The sequence below is a fragment of the Magnolia sinica genome, chromosome 4 (genome assembly GCF_029962835.1).
Source record: "Magnolia sinica isolate HGM2019 chromosome 4, MsV1, whole genome shotgun sequence".
Lineage (NCBI taxonomy): Eukaryota > Viridiplantae > Streptophyta > Magnoliopsida > Magnoliales > Magnoliaceae > Magnolia > Magnolia sinica.
The window spans coordinates 23,176,855-23,196,668 of NC_080576.1; the positions used below are offsets into that span (position 1 = coordinate 23,176,855).

The window sequence follows — 19,814 nt, forward strand, 5'->3', positions numbered from 1 at the left end:
CACACTGCAAAAAGCAGTAAAGGATTCTTTTTGAAGTCATAAGTTTTGGATGAATATGATATTCTTTTTTCCTCTTTATCCAAATCTATGTGACCTTATTAATATATTGGATGGAAAATATCTCCAAATGGATGAACGGTTTGGATATTAAAAATATATCATTGTGGGCCATGTAAGTTGCGCCCACCGTGAATGTACGTTGTTTATCCACTCCGTCCATAATTAAAATTTTATTGGGGCCATCAAGCTGATATTTATATTTTCCCTAAAAGTAGAATTGCGTGGCTAATAAAAATAAAAAATAAAAAATAAAATTAGATGGAAAATAAATATTACAATAAGCCCCAAGAAGTTTTTAATGGTGGGCATTCACTCACCACTGTTTTCCTGTGTTGTCATCTATCTAAGATTAGGATAAATTTCATTTTTGGGCCATGCCCTTAGAATGCCAAGAAAAATATATATCATGTTGGGCTTACAGAGCACCAACCTGTAAGCAGTAGCCACGTTGCCGCTGGCAGCGTCAGTAGGCAACGGGCATCCGTGCCATGTATACGGAGTGGGCCCACACCATCCCCAGCGGTGGTGATCGGGAGATATATGATACTGGACGCGGATCAGGTGCTGTTGCCCACACCATCCATAGCAGGGGTGTTTGGCGCTGTGGGCCAGACCTGATGTATGTATTTTATATCCTAGCCGTCCATCCATTTTATCAGCTCATTGTTAGGCGTGAAACAAAAACTGAAGTAGATCAGAAGCTTAAGTGGAGCACACTGCAGTAAATAGTAGTCATTGAACACCAACCATTAAAACTTTATTAGAGCCACGAAAGTTTCGGATCATGCTGATTTTTGTTTTTTCCCCTCACGCAGGGCTGTTTTATCTTATCAACAGCTTGGATGGCATATGACAATTACGATGAGCTCTAGGAAGGTTGCAACGGTGGGTATCATTACCCGCTCTGTTTCCTGTGATGTGGTTCACTAGAGCTTTTCTGCTTCATTTTTCGGTTCATGTATTAAAATGAGCTGGCAAAACGGATGAACGGCATGGATATAAAACATATATATCAAGGTGGGCCCCACAGCTCCCGCGGCACCACCTAATCTGCGTCCATACGATACTCAGGTTGCACGTGATGTTTGATATGCAGGCACTGTGCACGTGGCATATATTAACTCAGGTAACGCTGACGCTCGGCTGCATGTCACAGGAAGTTCTCTCTCTCTCTGTAACGGACGCGGATTTCCTGCGAAAGGAATCCTAGGTGGGACCGTTCATCCGTTTTTTTAGATCATTTTAAGACATTGTGCCGAAAATGAGCCGGATTGAAGGCTCTAAGTGGGCCCAAAACATGAGACTTAACGTCCACAGTTTAAATATTCTTGGGCCAAGAATCAGGCTAATATTTGTATTTTCAGTTCAGGTGAACATCAATGTCACCCCAGAGAGGTTTCAATAGTAGGAATTTTCCTGCCCACTTTTTCCTTTAGTGTGGCCCACATGAGTTTTGGATCCTTCTCATTTTTGGTATCAATTCTTGAAATGAGTTCAAAAAACGGATGAACTGGATAGATTTCTCACAAACATTACAGTGGGCTCCACCTAGATTTCAAGTGCTGGAAGTTCCTACTAAAGGCTTTGGAAGGAAATCCACGTCCCACTGAAACCAGATCGGACCGGACGCGGTTTGGCTAGTGGCGCTGCCACCATTCAGGTGTCTAGTGGTCGGTGCTATGTGGACCCCACCATGATGTATTTGTTTTATCCACGCTGTCTATCCATTTTGAAAGATAATTTTGATCCCAAAATTAAGGTAGATATAAATCTCAGGTGGATCACACCATGAGAAAACCGTTGTGATTGTATGTCCATCATTAAAAACCTCGTAGGGCCCACTGTGATGGTTATTTGATATCTGACTTGTTGATTAGGTAATACAGACATGGATGAAGGGAATATATATATATATATATATATATATATATATATATATATATATATATATATATATATATATATATATATATATATATATCAGCTTGATCCAAAACTTTCGTGGCCCCAAGAAGTTTTTAATGGTGGGTGTTCAATCAACACTGTGCGGTCAACTTGAGATTTGGATCAACCTCATTTTTGGGCTCATACCATAAAATGATATGGAAGAATGGGTGGACGGCATGGATGAAACACACACATCATGGTGGGGCCCACAGAGCACCAACCACTAGCCATTGGATAGTGGCAGGGTGACTGGCCAATCCGTTTCCAATCAGACTGTGGCAATGGTAAGCGGATTGGCTGGTGTACCACACACCACCGACTTGGCTGGTGTGTATGTGTCGTGCGAAGATGAGCACTCCTCGAGCTCCAGTTGTACGAACTGTTCAAAGGAGATCAAAGTTATATGGGCCCTGTATTTATTATATCGGCACCATTTATCTACTTAGCGGGATCATTTTAGAGCATGGTCCCAAAAATGAGTTGTATCCAAAGCTTAAGTGGACCACATATCCAAAGCTCAAATGAACCACACCACAAATAGTAGTGGGAGAATGATTCTCACCATCAAAACATTCATAGGACTCACCATAACGTTTATTTTCCATCCAATCCATTGGTAAGGTTATACAGACCTAGATGAAGAGAGAACAAATATCATATTGATCCAAAACTTCTGAAACCCCAAAAGGCTTTCCATGGTAGATGTTCAATCCCCCACTTCTTTTTGTAATGTGGTCCTTAATCTTTGAATCTGTCTTATTTTTCGGCTCAAGCACCAACTGGACAGATGGTTTGAATATAACACATACCTCATGGTGGGACCCACGGAACTTGGTGAGGTAAGCCAACATTCGATTAGTTTTACCACTTATATTAAGACATTAGCTTAAAAATATGCCCATGCTACGCACAAATTAGTGGGGAATGAAGGCCTGCTCTTGAGCCCTTCTTAGGACCTAACTAAGTTTTAGATGAAGCTAATATTTATTTTTCTTATCAATGAGTTGGATGTCATATAAATATCATGGGCCTTAAAAAGGGTTTTAATGATAAGTATGTCAATTCCCACCATTTTTAATTATACCAATTTGATAGCGGATAGGAAACTAGAATTATAAGGTTGACACAGAGTGATGCAAACAGATAATTAAGAACTTAATAATGAAGGATGGAAGAATATGGGAATAAATAAATGTGATTTAAAAAATGAAAATTTAGAATGCAACAAATTAAAGGTTTAAGAGAGAGAATAAATAAAGAGAAGTGTATTTAGGATTTATATATAGAGAAAGAGTGTGAGAGAAAATATAGAGAGAAGGAGATAAAAGAGCTAGGGAAACTAATGGTGAGCTTTGTCTAACTATGTAGAATAGTTGAAACCCATCATACAAATTAGGGTAAGAATGGCAATGGAGTTTGGATGATCGAGGGATTTGAAAGTTCACAAATCCTAGATGTTCTCTCCGTGAAATCAATCAAACAAGGCCACTTGTGTGATTGAGGGCCTGTATTTAGATTTCGTGTGCGATTATGATTATGCGGGCATGTCAGTCTTTACTCGACTCAAAGGTTGATTAAACAGGTGAGTCATATTGATTGAAGACTAGACGCAAGATCTAGCTATCCTCTCAACCATTGGGTGTGATCGGCGATTAGGTAATTAGTGTAAAGGTAGGGGTTAGGCCTTCTTAATATATTATTTTTACCTTGAGTACTAAGGACTAGTGATACAGTATTATATTTCTCAAATGAATATAAATTAACGGATAAATAAAAGAGGGCTAAACAATGTCGATTTTATTAATATTAGAATGTATGGCCTATTATAATCGACAAAGTATCAAAATAACTAAATAAATAAATAAACAAGAGATAAATACCTAATTTGTCTGCAAGAACAAATGATCGAAGCGAATGGTCAACAAGTTGTGACCAAAATATGATAGCCTGAGTAAGAACTCAGTTGATCAGAATCCAGTAGCTTAGGTTTGTGGATAGTTAATCTAATTCCACAGTACTATGGCGGTAAAAGTAGGACAGTAGCGATCTATACTAAAACTAGGCGAAGCTACGTTAAAGTAAAAGATAGATGATAGAAAGATAAATTGAAAAGTAGATAGATGTGTTTGGTATAGTGCCTCAAGCTCTTCTTCAATTGCTCTTTTTATAGTTTGTTAAGGCGGTTAAACCTTCGTTGGGTTTTTTTTTGTAATTAGTCCTGGATTTTCCATATATCTGGGATGCTTTATAGATAAGAAAGCCCTCGGGTAGATTCGAAATTGTTGGCTTCTCAGATCTTCTTCTTATAGCTAATCCCTTTGATTGAAGATGTTCATGGCCCATTAATTGGATTCGAGATTGATTAGGACATCGTTGATCCGAACCTTAAGTTAATCATGGTCACTCATCTAGTGGTCCACCTTCATTTGAATGACATAATTAAACCACCTCCTCAGTAGTTTGGGGTGCTGGAGGGATGTGATACTTGATATTGATCTGTTATTGAACTAGATCAAATCTAGTTCTCATTCTCTTAATTATGATTGATATATAGAATTGGACTTGATTTGCCTGATGTTTGCTCTCTCATAATTATGGGACCAATTCGTAGTCAGATTTGCTTGGATATTAGTCCGATCTTCAGATATTCGGGATCTTCATGAACTTTGCAAATTCTTTGATCATCTCTTAAAAAATATCCTATTTTAAAAGGACCGTGAGAGACGGCCTCACTGAGTATATTACAATCAGATCAATGTTAGGAATCTTACCTTGGTGGGTCTTTATAAACATGACAGGAACGCTGCCACATTAATTCACTTATTCAATCATAGCCACGTGACATGTAACAATTCGCTCCCTTGAAGGCATATGTAAGGGTTTATGCCACCGCATTAATAATAGAGTGGGTATCACCAAAGGAAGTCAATCAAAAATACTACCGGGTGTGGGTATGATTTTTGTGAATGCCAACTCTAGTGTCAACATGTGGTAGTGGCTTTCCATTGGTCCACGTCAGGGCATAAAAAATGGGCGTAAACTGATGTGATCTTTATATGATCTGTAAGGGTTGATGAGTTTATCTAAACTCATAAATAAAGATAAACAAATGATATTTAAAGGATTGGAACAAAAGCTATGAAAATAAGAAAGAAGAAGAAGATTACAATAGATTAAAGGAGAGAGAGAGAGAGAGAGAGAGAGAGAGAGAGAGAGAGAGAGAGAGAGAGAAGTTTCACCATGGAATCAACAACATGACAAATGAGACGAATCAACACCTTTACCAATCACACATTTAAAGAAAGCTCTTTTTTTTTTTCCCAAAAGAAAAAAAAAAAAAAAAACCTTAAATAAAGGCTAGTAAGCTTACCCAACTAGCCTTATTTTTCCTTCTATAAACTTAATTTAGGGCCATCATCATCTCTCCCTAGCTAGGAAAAAATTGAACCCAGCATGATGGGGACATCACACGCATGCCCCCCCTACGCACGTATGGAGGGAGGAAGAGGGTCCCGCCATTGATCTAGATTGATGACGATGTCCAAGGAGGACCCCCTAGCTAGGGGACTGTGTTTTGGTTCCTTGGAGTGGACCCGATCGTCATGTGAATCCCACCATGGGATCTCATGATCATGGCCCACTATTCGAGATGATCTAGTACTTTGAGTTTTGATTATTATTATTGTAAGGAACGTCATAGACGGTTTAAATTGCTTTAATTTGTTGTTATTTGTGATTACTTCGTCTCTAAGTCGTAAGATGCGCACATGGCACGACTTTTTGGGGTATATGTGTTTTTTTTTTTAATAAATAGGCACCCATTGTAGGGTTTTTTCTCATTGATGATTGGAATAAAATTTCTGTGTTTTCCTACACCTTTCTGAGTTGTGAAAACCTAATAAAAAAAGTCAAAAGAATTTGACAATCTTAACCATGCAGAAATATTGTACACACATACATGCCACATGTTCTACATGCTCAAAATCCAAATGGGTAGGATTATCCAATCGATCCCATAAGCTTTTATCTATGACCCATTCATGGTTGTCTTCAGTAGATGGACAGTTTAGATCATCACACACGTCTCTTGTATGTATATCATTAATTATTCATATGCATGAGCTTGTATATATATATCAGGTGTAATCATGATTAGTATAGAGATCAGGGGTTTCTAACGTGTCGTAAAGTGTTCAAGAGCATAGCTATAGTTTCAAAGGAGATTCGACGGTTGTTTGAATTGGTAAGATCTATTATCTTTTATAATTTTGCTTTCATATTGCATTATTTGTCGGTTTTTTTTTTTTTTTTCCTCCACATAAAATTCAAATAGTCTTCCTGTTAGGTTTATTCATGCAATTGCGATTACTTTGCCCTCATCATCCAAATACAGTGATGGTCTGCATTCACCTGAAAAGAGGTAGGAGATTGGTGGCTAGGGTCTGCGGTGATTCTTGGAAAGTGATCCATCCATGGTTGGGCACAATTGATCAATTTACTAGATACAAAATTCTAACCTTGAGCCTGCTATCCTTGTGCTCGCATGGAAGATCTTATAGTTTCCTCGTGAACATCGTTCTACTAGTCAACGACCTGTGGATTATTTTCCAGCGTATTGAACAACGTTTGCATTGTCTAAACTAGCGGCACTTAGGATGATCCAGCCCGTTGATGCATGTCACACGGTGAATGGGCCATCTCGTAAAATCTAACGGATCAGAACATCCCAGTTTATCCAATCTTTGATATTTGGTGGGAGCAGATTCGATCAGGCAACGACCGTGGGGCCCATCTTTGATATATGTTGTATATCTACAATGTTCATCCGTCTTTGCAGCTCATTTTAGGAAATGGACCAAAAAATGAACTGATCCAAATCTCATGTGGACCACACTACAAAAAACAGTGGTGATTGAATACCCACCATTAAAAACGTCCTAGGGAACACCTTAATATTTATTTGCGCGTTGATAAGATCACACAGACGTATGACGGTATGAGCTTGCTACAAAAAGTTGGTGGGGATGCGGATTTCCTGGGAAAGCCTTTCCTAGGAAGTTCCTGCCCAAGGATGCAGGGTGGGGCCCACCGAGATGTTTGTAAAAAATTCACCTCGTCCATACGTTTTTAGATCTTATTTTAGGACATGCGACCGAAAATGAGATCCATTCAACACTCAAGTAGGCCACACTAGAGGAGACAGTGGGCAGTCAGTGATCACCGTTGAAGCATTCTCATGGCCATAGAAATTTTGTATAAGGATATCTTTTTGGTATTTTCCCTTCTTTCCATTGGGAATGACCTTATAAACGGTTTGGATAGCATACAAACATCGAGGTAGAGCACAGTAAGGCTTCAATGGTAGGAATTTTTTCCCCCAATTTTCCCTCTCGTGTGACGCGCTTGAGTTTTTTATATATCTCATTTTTGGTCTCAGACCTAAAATGAGCTCGAAAAATGGATGGACGGAGTGGATTTCTCACATACATTTCAGTGGGCCCCACCCAGCATCCTTGCGCAGGAACTTCCCGTCAAAGGCTTTAGCAGGAAACCCGCATCCCGTTGGTGGCCAGCGACAATTTTTAATAATCAGTCACCACTGTTTCCTCTGGTATGGTCCACCTGATATTTGGATCTGCTTTATTTCTGGGTCCATGTCATGAAATGAGCTGCCAAGATGAATGGACGGCGTGGTGTAGGCCCACTTTTAACTCCCTGACTGAACTGAGTGTTACGCTGACCAGGCCGAGTCCGCTCCGGTATTTAATATGGATGTTGCAGTTCGCTTGCTTAGGAAGTGGATTGCATGTGACTGGGGCATAGAGATATCTGTTCACTCCCCAAGTATAGGGTTGTGATGTAGTAATAAACTCGGTAAGACCGAGGTCGAATCCACAGGGACTGAAACTTGTACGTTTTCTGAAACTAGATAGAAATAGAATTAGCCTAAGATGTAATTTAAATTAAATAGAATTTCAGAATAATTATGGAATGATTATCTAAAACTTTAAACAATTCAAGGAAGGGAAACTAGGGATTCAGAGGATCCACTTGTAGAGATCAGGGAGATCTTATGCTTGTATCAAGGATTATGGAATTAAGTTGAACTTACTTGATCTGGTTTTCAAAAGATGAAAGGTATATGAATTAGAATGGATTCCATCATCTAACCATGCCCAGGCGACAAAGCAAACAACAGGATTAAACTAATTACCAACCAATCAACAGTGCATGAAAGTTAGGAAGGGTACTATCATCCAACCATGCCCAGGAGACGATGGTGAACAACAGGGCCTCCTGACGTCATAAACATTAAAAGAGAAAAAGAAATATTCAAAGCCATTGCAAACCCATTGTAATTTTAGTCACAACAGACCATTAAAGACTGAGAAAATATTCCTTTAATAATCAACTTAAAATCAAATTAAGTTCAGAAATTTAAATTAAATGCATAGAATAGACTCTCCCATCTCGTTACAGGCTTCACCTCTTAGCCCTAGCTAAGAGGTTCAGCCAAGAATAAACATGTTTAAGCTTAACATCCTCAAGGAAGAAATAAAAAGCAGTAATCTGAATTAAACAAATTCAAAAATAATACCCTCTCTCTCCCTCTGTCTGCTCCACCAAAAAGCTAAGCTCTTCTTCTTTGCTTCCGTTTTTTCCTTCACACGCTGCCAGCAGCCAAACTCGTCTCTCTCTCACGTTCCAACCGTCTCTGCTCCTGTCCCGAGCTTTTCTTTTCTCCCCTTTTCTGGTCCCACTCACCTCTCCTTTATACATCCAGGGGCGGTGGAGAGCTGGAGTCCGCAGACGAGCCAGCTGCGGAAACTCTCTTTACGCACAGCAGACATGTTTTGCAGTCGAGAAAAACAACAAGGTTGTTGTTTTGTTTGCACATGCAACCATGCACGTAGGGCCAAAAGGCGACCTTGGCGAGGGTCTCATCCCCCCTCCGGACACCATGGACGGTCCAGATCGTCAATATGATCAGCGATGGTGGCCCACCTGAATCAACCGCAACCTCTGCTGTGGAACAGAGCTCGCGCACACGTTCGCTGTGAAAGTCGGTGGGCCTTTTGTCGGTGCCTTTATGGAAATCCACTCGGCTCATTTGATTCACCTCGAAAAACCGGTCAGAAGTGGTCCGTTTTGGATCGGATCCGATGTGCCCCACAGAGTTCTTCATACTACCGTCCGTCCTGCGTTTAACGGCTGAAAATGCGCATACGCTCTCATGGGGGAAGAAGGTCACCTAGACGAGGGTCACGCACCATATCTGGAGTTAATGGACGGTTTGGATCATGGAGATACATGATAGATGGGCCCCACTGCTGAAAAACGGACGAACGCTGTCCGTCCGCTGTTCGTCCGTGCTCGAGAAGGAGAGGGAGACGGGTCTTCGTCGCTAACTGGGAGACTTCGGTCCAGTGCACAGCGGGCGTACGCCTGCTGTGTGCACAGGCCGTGTAAAGTGGGCCCCACCTTGATGTCTTATGCAAAATCCAATCCATCCATCCGTTTTGCCATCTCATTTTAATCGTGGGGACCAAATTTACAGCGTATCCTGATAGCAGGTGGGCCCCATATCACTGTTTTGGTGGCTGATCTGTCCGTTGAACCACTTTTATTGGGATCTGTGGGTTGAAATTTGATGTGTACGGTTAATTCATGGTCCTCAGGCCACGTATGAAGTTTCGACTTGATCAGATGGTGGGAACCCTATGATCTTGTATTCTGGACGTCTTTTAGGCCTGTTTAAGATGAGTGGCTGGACTTTCTCTGATCTCTGACGTGTAAATCCTCGATCGTGGTCCCATGGGGCCCCGTCCAATGTCTTGGTGATGCCTGAGCTTTAAATCCATGCTTTTAGCATCCTTTCCAGTCCACACTCATAAATCTACCTTGCAACACAAACACGATTAAAATAGGGCGTTTAAACAGTATCATGTTCGTAAATCTAGGTAACAACTGGGTCTGATATGCAATATTTGACCCTCAACAATATCTCTATCCCTGGGCTGTGTGGGTCTACAGAGATGTCCGTGACCAATCCACTCTGTACATCTGTTTTGAAATACCATAATAGGATAAGATTATAAGAATAAGGGATATACAAAAATCAGGTGGCTCACACCAACAAAACAGTGAGAACAGCAATGTCCACCGTTGAAACCTTCCTAAAGCTGACCATGATGTTTATATGCCATCTAAACGATTCATATAATTATTAACTTAGATAGGAACAAATATCATCCTGATGCAAAACTTGTCGCCATCAAGTGATCAATCCCCACTGTTTCGTGAGGTATGGCCTACATGAGTTTTGGATCTCCTTATTTTTAAAATTCTATGCTAGTGTGGTCTTTGGACAATAGATTTCCCACTAACATATCTATGGACCCCACACCTACGCAGGCACAAAGATATCTATGTGCTCGGGGGTCACAGTGGTCGTCCGCTACTCAAAGCGGGTCATGGATACTTTCATGGTAAAGATGGAGTAGAGAAGGCCCGAACGAAGGCGGAAGTGATCATGACAGTCATAACTTCAAAACGGTCGCATCTCGTAAACTTGAATGAGTTTTTCAACATATTGACGCAGGGATGAACGTGATGAGGTCGATCACCGTCTTGTTCAAGGATAACTACTTCGAATCCACGAAGCTTCTCTGGACTCCTCACAGAGAATTCTCAAATCCACGAGGAAAACTAGAAACTAGAAATAATTCTAAAAAGTTGAAATAAATTTATTAATGGTTGATAAATGAAATAAACGAGTATACAACCCTTTAAATTGGAATACCAAGACTTGGAAGAAGTTTAGGAATTAAACTACAACTAAAACTCCATAAAATTCGTAACTTACTATAATTAGTAAATTTATTATTTATAGTAAGTGTCCTATTTGACTTGACCACATTATTCTCCTAATTATTCTAAGCACTTTTCATGTTGGACACAACTCCTGAAGCCCAACGGATGAAGAGTTACAATCAAACCAAAACTTACTAAAAATAGTAAAAACGGAAATAAATAGGAAATTTGACCGTCGATCTAATGGAATCTCGTAAATTTGGCATGGGCAACCTAGCATATCCAGGTTGGTTGGCTAAAGTAGCTCGTCCTACCCCAAAATCATATATGGTACATCAAGTAACTCATTACGGTTGCGAGATATGTCTGTTTTAAGGTTCTGACGATTTGATGACTTTCGCCTCAAATCAGGCCTTCTCTAGTCCATCTTGGTCATGCAGATGTCCATAACTCACTCTACATCAGTCCCCTCTACTTTAAAAGAACTCGTCCTTGAGTTCTCATGCTGCTTCATTTCTTGATACTCGGTCTGGTGCGATGTAATAAGACCCAGATCAAGACTTAAGATCAATTTACAGTGCACCTTCTTTTGGTCCAACTATGCTAGGAATTTATTTGTGACACGTTTTACATCAAACCCCTTCACTTAGAAAAAATTCATCCTCGAGTTATTAAAGGGACTTGGCTCATGATTCTGAGATAACTTCTGATGCCGATGTTTATTAGTCATTTTCTTATACTAGGCATTCGGATTTTGAGTTCACACAATACATGTGCTCATGTTTTCTTTGAATTGACTAGTATCGATCAGTTCATTCACTTCTGCCTTCAAAATCTCACATTCTTTTTTATAATGTGGGCAAATAGGTAGACTTGCCCCTGAGACATGATCAATGTGGTTTTGTATATCTCGTACATAGAGGTGTACATGAACTCTGTTAGCTCGCTCGACTTGACTCAGTAATTTGAAGCTGAGTTCAAGACGAGTCGAGTTGATTTTTTGAGCTCGAAAATGAGTTCGAGCTGGCCCTAGCTCGACACGACTTGGATCGAATCCAGCTCGAACAAACTCGGATCGAACAAGTTCGGTGACTCGGTTACTTTGCTATTAATGTTGCTCACCAAGTGTTTGATGAAATGAATTAACAAAGTGTGGCTGGTGGCAAGGAAGGTATGTACATGAAACAAATACCCTTTTTTTCTTGGTTTTTATGTTACTTAGAAGGTGTTTGACAAAATACCTGTAAAACTATTGCTTTTGTTTTACATAAAGTGGGATTTTGAAGGTGCAGTCTAGGTGTTTGTGGAAATGATGCACAAGGGAACTCGACTCGATCTTGGCTCGAACTGGGCCGAGCTGCTAACCAAACCAAGCTGAGCTGGCCAGTCAAGCTCGAGGACCGAGCTGAGCTAAGTTCGAGCTGAGGTCAGCTAGTGGCCGAGCCGAGTCGAGCTGAGGCCAGCTCGACTTGGTTCGACTCGATGTACACCCCTACTCATATGGGAGGTAATTTGTTAGGGAGTTCATTGAGCACAATCGCCTTGAACTCCTGTAACACTGGTTTCAAATCCTCTGGGATGTTTACAGGCTTCATATCTATATTTTTTTTTATTTTCAACTAATACATGATCTACATCTCCTATTTTCTTAGATTGTTTAACGAAATCATGTTGGGGTATGAGAGACTGTTCCTCAACTTTAGAAGCCTCGAATTGTTTCGTTGTTCTCATGGGGACAAAGCCAATCTTTCTATCATTTTTAATAAATACAAATATATTACCCTGACCTGTATATGTAATATAAATATTATTTTGCTATAGTCGACCAAGTAATATATGACAAGCTTCCATATCAAGTACTACATAGCAAAATATATACTTAATCCTTATAATTTTTACCAATTAAAAAAGAGATAGTGCATTTTTCGGTTGTCTTTGTTTTGTTAACCTCTTTGATCCATCCAATCACGTATGGAGATGGATGATTTTCTGTTTTCAATCATAACTTTTCCACCATTATTTTCGACACGAAATTCTCACTGCTCCTCACATTGATGATCACATTATAAACTTTTTGGCTTACAGTGCACCTCGTTCAAAAGATGTTATCTCGCTGTAAATTTATTTCTACATTTGGCATGTATAACGGCTTCCTTACGATTAAAGTGTTGGCCTGCGATTTACCATCATCTGAGGGTACTTTGCAGAAATCGAGTTTGTGTCGTACAATGACCACGAGCGGTTGAGCATCGCTTTGAGCTCGGGGCAGAATTAGTGCATCCGCAATACAGTTGAGGCTTGCCTGCAACCCTTGCATGGTCAACTGACTTGCACGGTGGAAAGCTTCCATTCTTTCCAAAAGATAATGAATCCTTGGATCACTGTCCACAAGATTTTGGTTCATACTTTCGTTGTTTGCCATCAAACCAAGGAAAGTCCTCACTCTGCTACCAATTGATGCTGGGATGAACGTAATGAGGTCGATCACCGTCTTCCTCAAGGATAACTACTTTAAATCCACGAAACTTCTCTGAAGTCCTCTTAGAGACTTCTCAAATCCACGGGGAAAAATAGAAACTAAAATTAATTCTAAAAAGTTGAAATAAATTTATTAATGATTAATAGATGAAATAAACAAGTCTATAACCCTTTAAATAGGGATACCAAGACTTAGAAGAAGTCAAGGAATTAAACTACAACTAAAACTCCCTAAAATTCGTAACTTGTTATAAATACTAAATTTATAGTTAGTGTCTTATTTGACTTGACCATATTATTCTCTTAATTATTCTAAGAACTTTTCATATTGAACACAACTCCTAAAGCCCAACGGATGAAAAGTTACAATCAAACCAAAACTTACTAAAAATAGTAAAAACAAAAATAAATATGAAATTCAACCGATGATCTAATGGAATCTCACAAATTTGGCTTGGGCAACCCAGCAAAACTGGGTTGGTTGGTTAAAGTAGCTCATTCCACCCCCAAAATCATATATGGTACGTCAAGTAACTCATTCCGATTTGCGAGATATGCCTCTTTTAAGGTTCTAATGGTTTCGTTGACTTCTGCCTCCGATCAGGCCTTCTCTGGTCCATTGTAATCATGAAAATGTCTACAACCCACTCTACATCACATATCATATATGATTTTGGAGTAGGAGAAGCTACTTCAGCTAACCAACCCTGCTATACTAGGTTGCCCATGCCGGATTTGTGAGATTCCATAAGATCGACGGTCAAAAGTCCTTTTTATTTTCATTTTTACTATAAATAGTAAGTTTCAATTCAATTGTAACTTTTGATCCTTTGAGTTTTAACAGTCATGCCCAACATAAAAAGGGCTTAGAAAAATTAATAGAATAAGGCATTAAGCCAAATTGGACACTTACTATTTTTGGCCAAAAACTATAAAGTCGAGTAGGAATCATGACTGTCTATAAATAGTAAGTGTACTATTTATAGTAAGTCACATTTTTAGGGAGTTTGAGTTGGAGTTTGATTCTAAAACTTCATCCTAGTTTGAGTTCACCATTTAAGTGATTGTAATTTTATTTGATTTTTATCATCAATCAATTTATTTTGAATCATTAGAAATTATTTTTATTTTCTTCCCTCATAAATTCAAGAAATCTATGTAAAGAGTCCAAAGAAACTTAGTGGATTCAGAGTAGTTATCCCTAAGGAAGATGGTGATCGACCTCATCACGTCCTTCCTAGTTTACTTTCTTAACCTTCTATTTTAAGGCTACTCATCAAAGGTTAGGATGATTGAATTGGATAGAGAGTTTGGGATATATATATATATATATATATATATAATCGTATGAACAGTTGCCGGATGCTTGCTTGTTTCCAAGTAACAAGGTACACGTGCAAATAGGTGCACTCATGTCATTTCCAAAATTGCAAAATAATATCGATAAAAAAAAATAAATAAATAAATAATCAACCTCATTTATACTGTGTTGCTGTATAAGATTGGTACATATGTTTATTGTACATTAGTTACCGTTAATTGACATCCTCGTCCAAGACCCTCTTGATGTCATTGGCTATGTTCTCTGCATCCATAGAAACACCAGCCAATCCTCTCCTTGACAGTCCAGCACAGTAAAGCCCATTTTCCCCCTTCCAATGGTTGGGAAAACTTGGAAGTGGCATTCCCTCTTTGTCCAGGAGGTAATCATCACCCTGCATTAATAGAATACATGCATCACTATTTGTACATGAACAATCCAAAATGACATATATACACCATGAGGGTAATGACCCATAACTGTTATGGGCCCACATGCATCCTATCTGTCCATCACGTCCACCACACGATATAGAGAACCACGCGTGTGATCGAGACATACCCCACCAACCCCACTATGATGATGGATCGTCCCAAGAATCAGGTCAATGCAATCATTAGGTGGGCCATACTTGTTTTTGTATGGATGAGATTTACCTTGAGCCAGCACTTAGCTGTGCTTCTGTAGCCAGTGGCAAAAACTATGGCATCAAATGAGTGCGACGTGCCATCTGCAAAATCTGCGATGCAATCTCTGATGCTTGCTAATGGTGGAAGGACCTGGTGATCACCAGACATGGATGCGGATTATTACATCTACGATATGGTTCCATGAACACAAACCAACGATCTACAATGTCCATTTGGAGATGATAAACAATTGAACGGTTATGATGCTACCTATTGATCAGACAAGAAACCAATGTACCAACTATCTTTATTATCTAATTGGTGCACATTCCCATCGATCCTAGAACAATATTCAATAAGATGGAATGATAATGATCTCTGTTTTGTAAGCTTATGGGCCATTCGACGTGGGTCTGATGACACATTTAAATACCTGGATTTCTCCTGACATGATCTTCCCGATGGTCCCAACATCTATAACAGGAGAACGGCCAGCGATTGCTTTAAGAAAGAAGGGCCCTTTTGCCGGCCTACTTATACCATACTGGGACAAATCTCCGAACTTGAGTTTGCTAAGTAAGAGTGTTAAAGTGTCCACTAAAGAACATGGTAAGTATTTCAAGAGAACCATTCCAAGGTGCACCATATCTCGTGTGAGCACATGAACCTGCACATAATAAAGCATTAAAATGATTAGAGTAAGAGATACAAGATGGTAGCATTATAACAGTGTCAATGTGTTAACGGTCAATATTCTTAGTATCACCCCAAATTATGGTCCTAGTAAATTCAAGTGGTAAGGCCCACCTTACCTTATGTTGGATTGACCTAAGTTTCAAGGAGTCCGCCTACGCACTAGTTGGATGGGCCCCAAACAAAATCTGGGAGACTATAATGGTGTGGCCTCCCCCACATGCTATTCCCTATTGTATGGCCCACTTGATTATTGGATTATTCTGACATTCAAATGGGATGACCTAATGCGGATCCAATTATCTGATAGGGCACACGGTGAAATGGGGGAAAATCATCCATTAGCAAAACCCTAAATTTATTGCGCGGCCCACCATGTTGTGTGCATGCCATTCAATCCATGCATCAAGTACACCTTATGATGATAGAATACCGCCAAAAAATCATTCCAATCCAAGCATCAGATGTGCTACACCATAGAAAATAATGGACAACCAACCTGTAGACCTTCAAATTTAGGCAGTGGCCAACTGAATGGTGGATCAGTCTGACTTCAATGTCCTGCAATCTTGCTGGATGTGTTGGATGTTATATACATACTGTGTGAGTCCCATTTTTTGCATATTGTAGGGACATGCAAGTGGGCCTCACCATAGAAAATAATATGGACACCTACCCAAAAGCCACTATATTCATGTGTGGTCCACCTGATGATTAGATGGCAGAATTTTAGGGCCTCTGATCTTCATAGTGATATGATCCCTGTTGGATAGCTTGGATGCCACCATCATAGGCCTAAGACAAAATTGAACTCAAGATGGTGCATGTGCGTGTGAACTACTTTTTATTAATCTTTCACCAACAGCAAAATTTGAATTTGTTAAGGTAGAAATTGAAGGACTAAAACAACAACAAGCATCAGCAAAAACCAATTTTCTTTTACAAGAGTAGTAAAACACATACATCCATCACGGATAAAAAGAAAATGGACATGTTAATGCATCAAGCCAAGCTAAATACAATATTACAAAACTAAGCCAGTAATAAAGATTTACCGGGCTCCTCACAACTATAGAGGTCTCTGCTCCAAAATTAGAGAGATCAAATGCAATCTCCATGCCTGAATTTCCAGACCCAACAACTAAAACAGCCTTACCAAGGTAATCACTCCCTGACTTATATTGGTTAGAGTGCACAACGTTCCCAGAGAAGGTCTCTAACCCTGGTATGTCAGGTATAAACCCTTGACTATTTTCCCCTGTAGCAACAATCAGGAACCGACCCCTATACTCTTCAACCTCATTCCTAACCAAGTTATGGGCCACAACAACCCATCGACCAACATCCTGATCGTACAATACGGACTCAACAGATCGATGGTACAAGGGGGCCAACTTAAAATGAGACACATATTGGTCAATGTATTGGATGAAATCCTTCTTAGGGATGTAGGTTGGTGAGGAAGGAGGGTGAGGCATATGAGGAAGGTGGCAGAATTGCTTTGCTAAGTGAAGATTCAAACGGTCATAGGCCCTTTTCTTCCAAAGAGAAGCACAACAATCTTCTCTTTCTAGGATTATGTTAGGGATGGAAAGGTGGTTTAGGCAGGCTGAGGTTGCTAGGCCTGATGAACCAGCTCCTACTATCACTACTATGCTCTCCATCTCTCACACTAGTCTAGTATTTTTCTCTCTCACTGCCATTACTAATGCCTAATGTCACTGTAGCTCTGTTGAGGACGTCTCCTTATTGTATCTATAATCAATGGGAATTGTTTGATACTCTGGAAGTTTATGATGCTTGATACACCGGCATTGTTAATCGATCACATGCCATATATTACATCAAATTAATTAAAATTTAGACTGAAGCCACCATAACTATGTCACATGCCCCAAATCAGATCGGTTGACTGGTTCTTGCTTCTGATATGTGGATACTTGTTGGCTGAAATAGGACCGTTGGAAATTTTTTTACTTCAATGATTGAAAAGTTTGTGCAAATATCATAGTTAAGAAAGTGTGATGTTTGGTTTATGATACATCTAAAACATGGACCCATAATTTAGAAGGTTCAATTCAAATTTCTCATGCTTGAAATGTACAAGTTTTCACTGCCTGTGTATCATCGATCACACTCTTCCAGAGTATCAAAGTTTTCCTCCACAGTCTAACGGATGGATCTCTTGAGCCCTTCTTAGGACCTAACTAAGTTTTAGATGAAGCTAATATTTATTTTTCTTATCAATGAGTTGGATGTCATATAAATATCATGGGCCTTAAAAAGGTTTTAATGATAAGTATGTCAATTCCCACCATTTTTAATTATACCAATTTGATAGCGGATGGGAAACTAGAATTATAAGGTTGACGCAGAGTGATGCAAACAGATAATTAAAAACTTAATAATGAAGGATGGAAGAATATGGGAATAAATAAATGTGATTAAAAAAATGAAAATTTAGAATGGAACAAATTAAAGGTTTAAGAGAGAGAATAAATAAAGAAAAGTGTATTTAGGATTTATATATATATATATATATATATATAGAGAGAGAGAGAGAGAGAGAGAGAGAGAGAGAGAGAGAGAGAAGGACATAAAAGAGCTAGGGAAACCAATGGAGAGCTTTGTCTGACTATGTAGAATGGATGAAACCCATCCTACAAATTAGGGTAAGAATGGCAATGGAGTTTAAATGATCAAGGGATTTGAAAGTTCACAAATCCTAGATGTTCTTTTCGAAAATTCAATCAAACAAGGTCACTCATGTGATTGAGGGCCAGTATTTAGATTTGTGTGTGATTATGATTGTGCTGCGGGCATGTCAGTCTTTACTCGACTCAAAGTTTGATTAAACACCGAATGATTGAAAACTAGATGCAAGATCTAGCTATCCTCTCAACCACCGGGTGTGATTGGCAATCAGGTAATTAGTGGAAAGGTAGGGGTTAGCCCTTCTTAATATATTATTTTTACCTTGAGTACTAAGGACTAGTGATACAGTTCTATATTTCTCAAATGAATATAAATTAACGGATAAATAAAAGAAGGCTAAACAATGTTAATTTTATTAATATTAGAATGTATGGCCCATTATAATCGACAAAATATCAAAATAACTAAATAAATAAATAAACGAGAGATAAATACATAATTTGTCTGCAAGAACAAATGATCGAAGCGAATGGTCAACAAATTGTGACCAAAATATGGTAGCCTGAGTAAGAACTCAGTTGATCAGAATCCAGTAGCTTAGGGTTGTGGATAGTTAATCTAATTCCACAGTACTATGGCGATAAAAGTTGGATAGTAGCGATCTATACTAAAACTAGGCGAAGCTATGTTAAGGTAAAAGATAGATGATAGAAAGATAAATTGAAAAGTAGATTGATGTGTTTGGTATAGTGCCTCAAGCTCTTCTTCAATTGCTCCTTTTATAGTTTGTCAAGGCCGTTAAACCTTCGTTGGGTTTTTTCATTAGTCCTGGATTTTTCGAATATTTGAGATGCTTTCTAGATAAGAAAGCCCTCGGGTAGATTCGAAACTGTTGGCTTCTCAAATCTTCTTCTTGTAGCTAATTCCTTTGATTGAAGATGTTCATGACCCATTAATTAGATTCGAGATTGATCAGGACATCGTTGATCCGAACCTCAAGTCAATCATGGTCACTCATTTGGTGGCCCACCTTCATTTGAATGACCTAATGAAACCACCTCCGCCATAGTTTGGAGCGCTGGAGGGATGTGATACTTGATATTGATCTGTTATTGAACTAGATCAAATCTAGTTCTCATTCTCTTAATTATGATTGATATATAGAATTGGACTTGATTTGCCTAATGTTTGCTCTCTCATAATTATGGGACCAATTC

At 39.2% G+C, this 19,814-nt stretch overlaps 1 protein-coding gene across 1 annotated transcript; it reads right to left on the reverse strand.

Annotated features, from left to right (window-relative positions):
- Positions 1–14,757: 14,757 nt before the first annotated feature.
- LOC131244409 (probable indole-3-pyruvate monooxygenase YUCCA10) lies at positions 14,758–17,606 on the reverse strand. The gene is made up of 4 exons (XM_058244019.1): positions 16,998–17,606; positions 15,683–15,916; positions 15,277–15,399; positions 14,758–15,014 (listed from the first exon to the last, which is right to left on the reverse strand). Exons 1-4 carry the CDS (start codon positions 17,604–17,606, stop codon positions 14,835–14,837), a joined length of 1,146 nt encoding a protein of 381 aa, XP_058100002.1. The 3' UTR covers positions 14,758–14,834.
- Positions 17,607–19,814: the final 2,208 nt, after the last annotated feature.

Coding starts and splice junctions, on each gene's coding strand:
- LOC131244409 (XM_058244019.1), bottom strand. CDS start 17,606: ATGGAGAGCATAGTAGTGATAGTAGGAGCTGGTTCATCAGGCCTAGCA. Junction 15,917..16,997: donor CTATAGTTGTGAGGAGCCCG/GTAAATCTTTAT, acceptor TATTATGTGCAG/GTTCATGTGCTCACACGAGA. Junction 15,400..15,682: donor TCATGTCAGGAGAAATCCAG/GTATTTAAATGT, acceptor GGTGATCACCAG/GTCCTTCCACCATTAGCAAG.